The sequence below is a fragment of the Labeo rohita genome, chromosome 24 (assembly GCF_022985175.1).
Source record: "Labeo rohita strain BAU-BD-2019 chromosome 24, IGBB_LRoh.1.0, whole genome shotgun sequence".
Taxonomy (NCBI): domain Eukaryota; kingdom Metazoa; phylum Chordata; class Actinopteri; order Cypriniformes; family Cyprinidae; genus Labeo; species Labeo rohita.
Genome location: NC_066892.1, coordinates 29,517,331 through 29,530,789, shown reverse-complemented (window position 1 = coordinate 29,530,789; position 13,459 = coordinate 29,517,331). Strand labels below are relative to the sequence as shown.

General features: G+C 33.1%; 1 protein-coding gene across 1 annotated transcript in view; it reads left to right on the top strand.

Moving 5' to 3' along the window:
* The window catches only part of si:dkey-225n22.4 (collagen alpha-1(XXI) chain), a 49,826-nt gene that overhangs the window by 25,852 nt on the left and 10,515 nt on the right, over positions 1–13,459 (top strand). Inside the window, exons 17-20 of the mRNA XM_051098215.1 lie at positions 5,100–5,153; positions 10,392–10,436; positions 10,876–10,929; positions 13,210–13,263. Coding sequence (XP_050954172.1) covers positions 5,100–5,153; positions 10,392–10,436; positions 10,876–10,929; positions 13,210–13,263 — 207 coding nt within the window. The remainder of the gene's footprint in view (positions 1–5,099; positions 5,154–10,391; positions 10,437–10,875; positions 10,930–13,209; positions 13,264–13,459) is intronic.

The following is a 13,459-nucleotide window of genomic DNA, read 5'->3' as shown; positions in this document are numbered from 1 at the left end:
TGCTAAGTATACTACAAAAACATTTACATAATATGTACTTAAAAAAACCCTGCAATTGTACTTTTAGTATACTAAACTGGTATATTTAAAGTCTGCTAAAGTGGAACAACTCATTTTGTACTTAAAGGAGAAGTCCACCTCCAGAACAACAATTTACAGATAATGTAGTCACCCCCTTTGTCATCCAAGATGTTCATGTCTTTCTTTCTTCAGTCGTAAAGAAATTATGTTTTTTGAGGAAAACATTTCAGCATTTTTCTCCATATAATGGACTGATATGGTGCCCCGATTTTAAACGATCCCAGCCAAGGAAGAAGGGTCTTATCTAGCAAAACAATTGGTTATTTTCATAAAAATAATATAATTCATATACTTTGTAATATCAAACGCTCGTCTTGTCTTACTCTGCCTGGACTGTTTTTGTTGCGGTTCATGACAGTTAGAGTATGTTGAATCTCATGTTCTCCCTCAACTTCAAAATCGTCTTATATTGCTGTTTGACCTTTTTTGTTAAGGGTGTTTGATCTTCTTTGCATGTTCACTTTGCAAACACTGTGTCTGTACTTCTGCAGCGATGTAGGATGAATTTGAAATGATTTTTGAAGTTGAGGGAGAAAATACGATTTGAGTTTTACGACATACACTAACTGTCTTGAGCCAGAATACACAGAGTTCAGGGTGAGTAAGACAAGACGAGCGTTTGAGATTAAAAATTATTTAAATTGTATTATTTTTATGAAAATAACCGATCGTTTCGCTAGATAAGACCCTTCTCCCTCGGCTGGCATCATTTACAACCGCATTTGTGATCGTTTGAAGCTGCATTTAAACTGCATTTTGTAAGTTCAAACTCGGGGCACCATATCAGTCCATTATATGGAGAAAAATGCTGAAATGTTTTCCTCAAAAAACATAATTTCTTTACAACTGAAGAAAGAAAGACATGAACATCTTGGATGACAAGGGGGTGAGTACATTATCTGTACATTGTTGTTCTGGAAGTGGACTTCTCCTTTAATGCACTTTAATTGTGCAGAAGCAGTATATTTGATTGTGCTAAAGTGAAACTATTGCATTATACTTTAGGTGCACCTTAAATATTTTGCATTTAAAGACTGATATGATTTAAAGATCTTACAATCCTCATCAATAATGACATTAAAATAGATTTTAGGCTTAATATTAAGAAATGTGCATTGTGCACAAATAGTACTCCAAATAAAGTTTAATTACAACTTTTGTATTTTTTTTTATATCAGTAAGTCTCAAGCAATATGTCAGTAAATATGTTAATAGACTTGAACTATACTTAGTATAAAAATAAATGCATTTTAAAGAAATACATTTCAAAGAAAGTTATACAGTGGTTCTTTAAATGAATAAAGTTATGAAATACTTTTGCCAAAGTTGATGTTCTCTAATATGTTCTCCAAATAAATGAATATTTTCAATGAAAGTCACAGACAAGCGGACGTCTTACAAGGACCCTTATGTCCAAACCACTGAGTGCAGCGCTGGCTGAAAACTTTGGCACAAGGCAACAGGATTTCTTAAAAAGTAGAGAAAGTGCCTTTGTCAGAGGGTGATTTTCCAATTACTGAGGCGGAAAATTTGTTTTAGGGATACGTTTGTCTTGTCTGTGATTATGGACGGTATTCATGGCATTAATAAATGCTGTCAGTATAAATAAATGCTTTTAGATAATATATACTGTCAGTATTTATTATCCTACACCTAATTTTGATCAGTCCTTCTGTTGAAGAACAGAAATGTTTACAGGGATATATTTTCAGGCCAGAGGGTTTAAGAGGAAATGTGTAGGTTGTTCTTCAGTTAAATGCTTGTTTTGTTTGAGCCTGTAAATCTTCATTTTGAGATAGGACTATATACTTTTCAAGGTAGATGAACATCTGGTTATGTGATACAGACATGATTCATGTGGGTGGACTTAGGAACCTGTAGTGCACAAGCAATAGCACATCAGTGTGAAGCTCATACAGTATTTTATTTTTATACTGTCCATTTTTAGACTTTTTTTCACTAGATTTTTAGATTAGATTTTGCAGTTGCATATTTTGTAGTGCATATTTTGCACATTCTTAGTAGCCTATAGTGTTTGCTTCAGCAAACTACTCAAAACATCTTTCAATGCTAATTTGTTACTAAAATGGTACATTATACATTATATGTTATGTTTTATATTCCTTTTTATACTCTTTAGATTTCTATTCTATGAAATGACTATGTTTGGATCTAAAAACATCATAAAAATCATAAAATCATAAAAGTGCATCTATATCTTTATGATACAAACGAGTCATAAATATTTGGCATTTTTCAGTTATGAATACGTAAGAAGGTTTATGTTTTAGATTTTAAAAAAAAGTGCCCAAAAAACATATTAAAATGTGTGTTTTGTACCTGAAAATGTTATGTATTGGTACCTATCAATGAGACCGGACATTTCAAAATAGTAAAACACTGACCTGTTATATTATGTTAGATTATTGATTAATAAAGCCTTATTTTTTGTGCAAATTCTTGCACAATACTTTATTATGAGGTCAGAACACTTTTACCATAGTGCATGATTTGTAAACTAATACATTTTGATGTTTATATGTAACCTGGAGCACAAAACCTTAAGTCTTAAGTATCACAGGTATATTTGTAGCAATAGCCCAAAAAACATTGTATGGGTCAAAATGATTGATTTTTCTTTTATGCCAAAACTCATTAGGATATTAAGTAAAAATCATGTTCCATGAAGATATTTTGTAAATTTCCTACCGTAAATATATCAAAACTTAATTTTTAATGGTGATTTTCTCAGTATTTAGATTTTTTGGCACTCTCAGATTCCAGATTTTCAAACAGTTGTATCTCGACCAACAAACCTAACAAACCATACATCAGTGGAAAGCTTATTTATCTTAATTTCAAAAAATAGATCCTTATGACTGGTTTTGTGGTCCAGGGTCACATATCACACAACCAGCTCCATATGTGTGGCTTTTATGACATGGTAAACTTGCTCGGTAGCGCACCCGGTACAGTGCTGCACTTGTGATCAATCAAATAGATCATTGCTAGATTTATGTTCACCTGTTTCCGATGAAAATAAATGCACTTTTAGTGCCGCTCACTGGACATTCCTTTTGAAAATATTGCGAAACGTGCAATAAGTAATGTAATATAATTTTGCAGAAACGGTGTAAATGCACGTTTTTTCCAACAAGCCTAGGCTTGACATGCATGATACCTCAGCAAGAGAAAGGCAACATTTATAGCACATACATTTTGTCGTCTGGACATTATGCATGTGTTAAAATTGGCCATACATGAGAGGGACGGACTGTGTAGTTTTATGTCTGAGACATCTTTTCCACAAACTGTACGCTTTGAATGTTTGCTCACCATAGAACATGTTTTATGTACCCCACACACCTACAGATGTCAGGCCAGAGTCAGAGTAGTTATTGGGTCCAGCTCCACAGGCTGCCGCAATCCACATTTATGTTTTCTCTAACAGACTCGCTGCTCTTCTAATGAAAGGTTTGCTTGCTTAGATGTTTTATGTGTCCTGGAAGGCCGAGCTCTTCAACAACAACAAAAAAGAAAAACAACTCTTCGTTTCTCTTTCAGAGCGCTCCACAAAGCACTAAAGTGTGAGTGAATGTACTTGAATCTTTCATGGAGGGCAAACATTTGTTCTTTGCTTAAGGGCAATGACTCTTGAACTCGTCTGCCTCCTCTTCACCTGTGGCTCCAGCAGCGACTTTGATCAAAGTCTGCTATAGTGGGACATGAAACTCTTCGTCTGGCCAGCCAGTTACTGTCTTCTGCTGTGTCTGAACACTGAGTTGAAGAAAAGCACTTTGTTAAACTATATTTGTGCTGTTTCCAGTAGCTATAAACTTCCTTAAGAGAAGATCAGTTTAGACTAGATACATTTACACTGCCATTACATAAGACATTTAGTCTCTCTCTCTCCTTTTAAAAATGTTTCAAGAATTATTCTTTATAACTTGTTATAAAGTTAACGTGTATAACGTGTCTCATCATATATTATTGTTATTAATCTTATATTATCTTATATTTTACTTCAAATTTGCGTTTATTTACGAAAAACGATTTGATAGAATAAGTTTTCATTTGAATATACTTTTTAAACAGAAAATACTACTGTAAATATTAAGCATTAAAATACTAAATACGAATTTTGTATCAGTGTTTGCATCATATGTAGTAGTATAACTAGAAAACTTGTAAAATGTTATTATCCTGCACAGTTCTGATTTACAAGTACACTGAAAAAAACAATTTGTTGAGACAACTTAAAATAATTTGTAACCTGGCTTCAGTTAACTCAGAAAAAGTTGATTCAACTTGAAATGTTAAATTATACTAAGTGACAACTTAGATATTTGAGTTGAATCAACTTAAAATTTTAAGGCAGCTGGGTTACTTACCCATCTGTTAAGTTTAGCAAACACAAGTAAACACTAAGTAATATGTTACTTAGTACAACCTAACATTTCAAGTTGACTAAACTTATTTTAGTTGACTGAACTTAAAATATTAAGGCAGCAGGGTAACAAATTATTTTAAGCTGACTCAACAAATTGTTTTTTATTTTTTACAGTGTACATGCATAGTTTTTAGAATATTGTGATATATGTAATATACTTTGATATACATAGTCATAGATCAAAAATACTGATGAAGAAAATGATTTTAGCTGTGTTTGTAGTGCATCTTATTAGAGCTGAAAACTAAGGAAATAGAAAAGACGATCAAAGTCTTATTTTATGATGTTGTGGAGCATAAATTGTTTAAATTCCAGCATTGCTGGTGTTTTGCACTGAAAGGCTGTGTTTTTACGTGTCCAGTGAGAGTTGGCGCTCGGCAGGAAAACAAACACAACGCCGCTTTAATTGTCATGTGAAAATACGCTTCTCGTTTAACTTCAAACCCTTCAAGGAGCATTAACTTTATTCTGAGTGTTTCTAAACTTACTCATTTTAAACGTGATTCTGAGTGCCACAATCTGAAAAATGTAATATGTTGGTCAACATGTGTTTTTGTTTGTTTGTTAGGGAGAGAAAGGAGACGCCGGGCTGCCGGGCGCTGACGGACCACAAGGAGTTCCAGTGAGTCGCTTCTGATATTCTTCATCTTTTAACAAAAGCTGTATGTGTTAAATATCTGTCAAATGTATTTAAATGCATATCTAAAGTGATTTCAAGCAGTTCAGTACCACACTTTTAAATGGAGCAAACATCCTCTGAACACGTGACTGTAAAACTTTGGAGCTCTTCATAATTAGCGGTGTCAGAAATCTGACAGTCCCCTCGCAGTGGTTTCAAGAAGTAAGGAAACAACTAAATGAGGAAGTATACTCTCTAAATGAGGCCCTGCGCCGACCGCAGTGTTTACAAATCTACGGGCGCGACGAGAGCCAGCATGTCAACATCGGCAATCTGACATTCCCATCACTCTCGCCTTACACCTGCCGTCTACAACACAGAGCTGCTTCCGTTCTCAGTGTTTACATGTCAAAACATCCTGGACCAAAAAAAAAAAAAAAAAGTTTATTTTGTCGAGTTCTTTAAATCTGGTGTGTCTTGACATTATGGTTTCGCCTCCTCCAAACAACACTTCCGATAAAATCTTTTAAAATCTGAAGCCGGTAGACATACTTGTAAGATGCACTGTTTCAGTTGCTCATATGTATAGAAGCTTCTGCCAACAGATTTAAGCAGACAGTCTACTCTAATGACTAGTTGACATGCAGTTGCAAAGTTACTTACTGTAAGTAGAATGTCTAAAGTGGACTATCAAAATAAAGTGTTACCTAAAGAAAATACATAAAGGTCATTGCAAATTTTTTCATCTCACAATTTTGCCTTTTTTTTTTTTTAACGTGAGTTAATTTCCAACAATTTGGACTTTGTTTCCCAATGAAATCTAAATTGTAATATGCAAACCCAGAATTGTGCAACACTTCTTAGTGCAACTTTTCTTAGAAAAGTCAGAATCACAGAATGTAAACTCATAATTCTTATTCTTATTCTTATTCTTATTCTTATTCTTATTATTTATTTATTTTTCAATTCCAAATTCTTGACCTTTTAACCTTTTGAATTTATCACTTTTTTTTTTTTTTTTTTGGCAATTGTCTTGCAATTCTGACTCATTTTCCTTAGAATTCATGATTTACATCTCAAAATTTTGTTTAGAAATAAAATAAAATAAAATAAAAATAATGAAAAGGTAATAAGGTAATTGCTTTTTATCTCACAATTTTGACTTGTTTCCCCTGAAAAGTCTGAGTTTATATCCCACAATTTGGACTTTGTTTCCCAATGAAATCTAAAAAATCTAAAAAAAATATGTAAACTCAGAATACTGCAACAGAATTCGTAGAAACTTCAGAATTGCAAGATATAAACTTTTAAAAAGTTGCCACTGTTGTTTTGCAATTCCAAGTTGATATATCACAATTCTATTTTTTTTACTGCCACAGAATATTAAAAAGGTAATAAGGTAATTGTGATTTTCTTACAGTTTGTTAATTTATAATCACACAATTCAGAATTGTGAGAAATAAACTCAGAATTGCAAGAAAAATTCAGAATTTCGAGACATAAACTCAAAATTCTGTCTGTTTTTTCTTGCAATTTCGAGTTCACACCTCACACTTCTGAGTTTTTATTAAGAATGGTGAATAATAAACATAATTGCAAGAAAAAAAATCTGAATTTTGAGAGATAAACAGCACAGGAAAGAGCCACTCGCATATTTAGAAAATGTAAAACTTTACATACACGTTACAGCCTCAAATGTGTGCAGCTTAACATCTGTAATCGATTAGCATTAGCTTTGTTTGCCTCCTTGATTGAGAGCACTACACAGTAATGAGAGAAAAAAGGATTTCATATTTGATCTACATCTGTGTTAAATCCATGCATACAGTCGAGATGAAATAACTGCATTTTCACAAGCTGCTTGTCAAATGAACATCCAGCCTCAGTGGAGAATAGAGACTGGCAGCTGAGCGCAAAAATATACAAGCCTGTTTTCCTTCTTAATGTCACCCACACACTTAATAACCGGAGACTGAATGAAGCACCGCTGCTCCCACTCACTGCCTAGAGAACGACTATGTGTGTGTGTGCTCTAAATCAGGCATAAAAACGTCTTTTAAAGTGTTAATATCTTTTCTTTAATACTTGTATTCATCAAGGATGCATTAAATTGATCAAAAGTGCCAGTAAAGACATTATAATGTAACAAAAGATTTCTATGTCAAATAAATGCTGTTCTTTTGAACTTTCTATTCATCTGTGAATCCTGAAAAATAAAATGTATGACAGTTTCTACAAAAATATTGTGCAGCACAACATAATAATCAGAAATGTCTGTTAAGCAAATCAGCATATTAGAATGATTCCTGAAGGATCATGTGACACCGAAGACTGGAGTAATGATGCTGAAAATCCAGCTGCGCATCACAGAAATAAATTACAGTTTAACAAATATTAACACAGAAAACAGCTATTTGAAATTCTAATAATATTTCACAATTTTTACTGTAATTTTGATCAAATAAATGCAGCCTTGGTGCACGGAAGAGACTTTTCAAACATTTGAGTGCTATAAAATATAAAATAATAATCTAAAAGCATTATTATTTGTAAGATTAGTTAATTAGTCTTTTTGCAGTAAAAAGTGCTTATTTTTTTCTTAAAAGGCCTCATTAGTGACTCCAACATGTTCTTGACATATTTTGTGTGATTCACCCATATGGCTGCAATGTGGTTCCTTTACAAATTTCTGTTTTTAAGTAATGATGAATATTCCCTGCCAGTAATGATCTGGTTTGGCTAATATTTAGACACTTTTGCTTTGCACTTGAAAGCCTAACTGTGATTTGCTAATAAGTCATTTCCTGCTACTAATCATTATATCTCAACCGGGCAAATTAACACTTGACTCATTTTTCTAGTCAGGTATGACACCTTTCATCTTTCATGTAATTACATTTACAGTCTCGCTCTCCTTCCTGCTCTTACATTTCTGCACTTTTTCCTCTCAAATTAAACCTGCGAAGGCCTCAGAAGTTTTTGATGTAATTCAGCTTTTCTGAAGAAGAGGAGCCTTTGAGTGAAACGCGATCGATGGAGCCGCTCGCTTTAAAATGACTCATTAACGGCAGATAATATGCAGGCATCTCCATTTCAAAGCCGAGTGACTATTCCCCAGTTTTTTTTTCACTGAAGTCTCTAAGGATAGTGGAATCAAACGCGCAGCTTGATGTTTCCTGCGTGTCTCTCAGCGCTGCCGTTTCAGGTGCTTTGCTAACCTGCGGACGGAGGGCCGTGAAGCATCGCCCGAGTCCGCATGCGGCTGCGTGCTTGTTGTTATTCAGTGTTATGAAGATACAACAGGAGATTCTTTTGTTGAATGCAAACATTCAGGCAGGTGCTGAGAGATCTGGGTGCGTTGAAGCCGCTGTAATGCGGGACCCTCGTCTGAAACCATCTACGCCAGTTTGTAGCACGGGTGTTTTCCAGTGAAAGTCAAACGGCGGTGTGTTTGCAGGTCTTCATCAGGGCATCAGACGGGTGTGGGAAGTTATTATTCAGTTTGTGGCAGGAAGGAAGAGGGTGTTTGGTTCTCGCATTTCATTATTTGGAGAAAATAGTGGTACTTTTCAGGTTTTACGGTCACTCATCTGTAAGATATTTACATTTTCAATGCACAAATGCACAAAAAGAAGTAATGTAGCATTTTTTCAAGGAGAACAGCTGATGCGTGTTATTGAAATGTGCCAGATTTCATTCTGTTTAGAATCTGTTTGATTCTGTAATGTAAAATCCAAGCTATTTCAGGGTTTTGATGTACAGTACTGTATTTAAAGGGCCCTGAAAATAGCAGTATTTTTGCTAAATAAATGAATAGGTAATTATGCATTTAACAGATTATACATTTGTAATAATAATAATAATACAATTATTATTATACTTTAAATTATAGATATTTTGGTACTTTTTAGGTAATTCATATTATTTTCAGTGGTGATTCTCATTACTGTAACATTATTTTTTTGATACATAAATAAATTAATAAATAATATTTGTATAAACAATAAAGTCATATAAATAATATATTTGCAACAGTTATAATAATTAATTAATTAAAAGTACCAGCATACTTACATTTTGAATATTTAAAGGTTTTTGAGGTATTAAAAAGGACCTTGGGATACTTTAGGTAATTCATATTCTTTTCACTGGTGATTCTCATTACTAAAGCAGTTTTTTTCTGATAAATAAATATATAAAGTATAATAATAATAATAATAATAATAATAATAATAACAATTACTATTCAAATTCTTTAAATTTAAAATAGGACATATCTTGGTACTTTTTGGGCAATTTGAAAAATTTTCGTTGGTGAGTCTCATTACTGTAGCAGTATTTTTATGACAAATAAATAAATCTATAAATAATAAAGCTATATAAATATACATTTTCACCAATAATTAAATTAAATTAAATTAAGTTAAATCAAATAAAAATGTAATTAAAAATTTAATTTAATTTAATTTCCTAAATTCTGAATATTTCAAGGTGTTCGGGGTGTTAAAAAGGACTTTGAGACACCTTTTAGTTAGTTATTATTATTACTGGTGGTTTTTGTTACTATAGTAACATTTTTTTCTGATAAATAATGTATAAACAACAACAACAACAACAATAATAAGAACAATAATTAATAATAATAATATAAATACTACAATAATAATAAAAATGACATATTGTGAGGTTTCTGTGCTAAAAGGTACGGCCTTGGAGTACAAAAAGCAGAGCTGATGTTAAATCTTTAAGAAATAGCAGGATATTACGGAGTCAGATTTCTGAGGAAAATGGTGATGCTAACAAAGCGTTTTTTGCTTTTTAATGCGCTTAATGACTTCTTGTTTCTCCATCGCATGAGGTTCATCACTGCCACTTACTGGAGCCTCAAAGGAAGCAGACGGATGGAGGAAGTTTTTAATGGATCTCAATTAAAGTCATTTAGCAGGCTGGAAAAACAGACAGTGGAAATGTGTGAATGTCAGAGAGTCAATTGTGTCCTTTTTCTTGGCAGGCTCCCATTTGAGCAATAGCTTTGCCAGAGCGTAGATTAATTGAGTGGCATCCTGGTAATGCTGTAATAACAGTAACCGGAGAAGAAGAACATGATGAATGATGGAATTATAGCAAGGCCTTGATCCCGACTCTGTGTTCCAAATGCAAGGTCATTAGTCCGCTTATCCCGTCCGTCAGAGCAACAGAAACAACGTGAACAATATGGCTGACGTATCGTATCTTTTCCAGGGAATCCGTGGGCTTCCTGGTGATGAAGGAGCGAGCGGACCGCAGGTATTATCCAGTCAAATGTTACCAACCACTGACTTTAGTGCTTTATTTTATTTTATTTTATTTTATTTTAATTATTTTTATTGAACTGAACTGAATTGAATTTAATATTTATTTTATTTTGTTTAATTTTTAATAAAATGTAGTTTTATTTGATTTAATTATTCATTTAATTTAATGTCATTTAATTCAACATATAATAAAATATTATTTCTGTTTTGTTTTTTGAAAAAAAAAAAAAAAAAAAAAAAAATAATAATAATAATCACCCATGTCCATCCAGACTTTCTCTGTATGAAACAAAAGAACTACTAAGACATTTTAAGCCAATACCTGGCTGCAGCAGTAACTGACTGCCTTTAACACGCATACGGCATCTTTAACTATAACACAAGGCACATTACAAACCGATGTTATCGATCTTGTGTTTGGTGGATTTCAGGGTGCAAGAGGAGCGCCGGGACAGAAAGGACCACCTGGGCCAAGAGGAGCTCCGGTGAGTAAATGTCCTCCTGGAATACATCAGTCTCACCTTTTTACCCCCTCATTGTGTCAACTGACCCGTTAAAATGGGACACTTCAGAGAAATTGGATTGGACGGAGTCCCAGGCAGCTGTAGAGCTGCTCATCAGATTGGCAGCCGCAGCCAGAGAGGAAAAGAGCAATCTGGACAGGGGTCAAACGCTAACCAGCGCTCAGTCCGGGACTGAGTAACACAGCGCTCGGGTAAACAATGTTAGGGTGACCTCTGATGGTGAGAGCCAAACATTCGGCCTGCTGACTCGGAGCAAACGCTGCTGCCACCTAGTGCTGGATGACATCTGATGCGCCACTAAATGCAGGGACATTTAAGACAAGAACATTTAAGAAATAAATGTAAATGAAACAGAATACACCAATATACAGTAGTCTCCGAATGTAAATGTCTTGCATTAGTAATGTTTCAAAGTTTAAAAATAACTTTAATTTTGCAGATGTCCAAAGTCTTAAATCTAGATGCATTTACTTGAGAAAGTCTTGTTGTCTATTTTACCTTTAATAACATCCCAGTAAAACACATTAATAGTGCCAAAATATATTTTATTTATGAAAAACAGTTTTTCTTTTTGTTTGTTTGTTTGTTTGTTTGTTTGTTTCTTTCTTTTTTTAATTATTGAAAATAAGATGTCAACCACATTTTCTCTAAAGATTCTTAAAAAAAAATCAAGATGCATTTACTTGAGAAACAGAATGACTAGATTACAGATTGACAGAATGATTAAAACAAGAAAAAAACATGTTTATTTTACATTTAATAACATCCCAGTAAAACATATTAATAGTGCCATATTATATTTCATTTGTGCAAAACATTTCCTCTTTTCTTTTCTTTTCTTTTCTTTTCTTTTCTTTTCTTTTCTTTTCTTTTCTTTTCTTTTCTTTTCTTTTTTTAATGAAAAAAGTTACCCATGGTTTTATGAAATTTACCCCTGTCCAACCACATTTTCTCCAAAGATTCTTAAAAATCATGATGCACTTACTTGAGTAACAGAATGACATTAAAAAAAAATCTCGTTATCTGAAAATAAATAAATAAATAAATAAATAAATAAAAATGAGGTGAGTCTATGATTAAAACAAGAAAAAAAAAATAAATAAAAAGAAAAATAAATAAATAAATAAAAAAATATGGTAAAACTTTGCCTAAAGCCTTTATATATAATGCATTCTATAAATAATGCATAATGCATTCATGCATTTTAATGCATGAATTATCCCTTTTAATGCATTGTAATCTCGTTAATAAATTGTAACAACAGTAATAATATATTATAACACTTTTCTATTCAGTGTTAAACCATTAGAAATTATAATGCAATAAAACATGACAAGCAAGCCTTCAGTTATTATAATGCATTTTAACTTTGGTTACAATTATGAAATTTATGAAAGGTATAATGCATTGCAGTGTACATTATGAATACCTTTAAAGTGCATTATACATCAGCAAAATTTACTATCACAATGCAAAAAAATGATCTTTTCATCTACTTCAGTATTTTTGTCTTGTTTTCCAATGCTAATATTTTATTAACCGGAGATACATTTGCTTGAGAGGCAAAATGACATAATAAGTAAATCTTATTTTCTGAGAAATTGAGTAAATAAGTAAATAAGTAAATAAGTAAAATAAGTAAATCTTATTTTCTGAGAAATTGATCCAAATGAAGTACGTTTGATTAAAACAAGAACAAATATCAGTCAACAGGCTCAGAAATATCAATTTAATTCAAAGAGAAAACAAGTTTTCATTTCTCATTGACAGATATTTAAGTATAAGCACGCTTCATTTTGTTCAGTTTTTCAAAAAACAAGACTTCATGCGTCAGTTTGCATCTACAGTTAATGTATCTTGATTTAAGGATGCTTAGAAATTTGTACTAAAAAACCCCAACAAGACAAATTTAATTCGTTTATTTATTTTAGTGCATGCAACATTTAATGCCATGACTTTATGAATTTAAGACTTTCTGCTCTGATTTAAGAACTTTTTACCCTTAATTTTTGAAAATGTAAATTAAGACTTGCATCACAAATTCCTTTTCATGCATTTGACAGTGACGGTGCTTTTTACTTGAAGTAGGTTCATTTTCTATTTTGCTCAAATAAGTGTCTTCTGGAGTTGTTCTGAAACTTTATTTGCAGTCTGCCGAGCGCGCCGTTGTGTGTTATCAGCGTTCGGCGCTTTAAGTCAGCCGGTGTTTAACTCTGCATCCTGTCTGATTAAATCCTTCAGGGCGCGCCGGGGCCTTCGGGGCCCCCCGGAGCAGACGGACTCCGCGGCCCCAAGGTTGGTCTGCTCCAAACATCACCTTTAGCAATTATGCTAATACCTTGACTCGAATCAGGTGGGAATAGCCGTGCTGAGATTACATTTACTCTGTTCCTGGATTTGTGCCCTTATCAAATGGATTATAGAAGTACGCTGAACAAAATCATTTAGGTTGCTGGTTTTGTAACAGTATTTCATTTAATAGTTCGAGTGA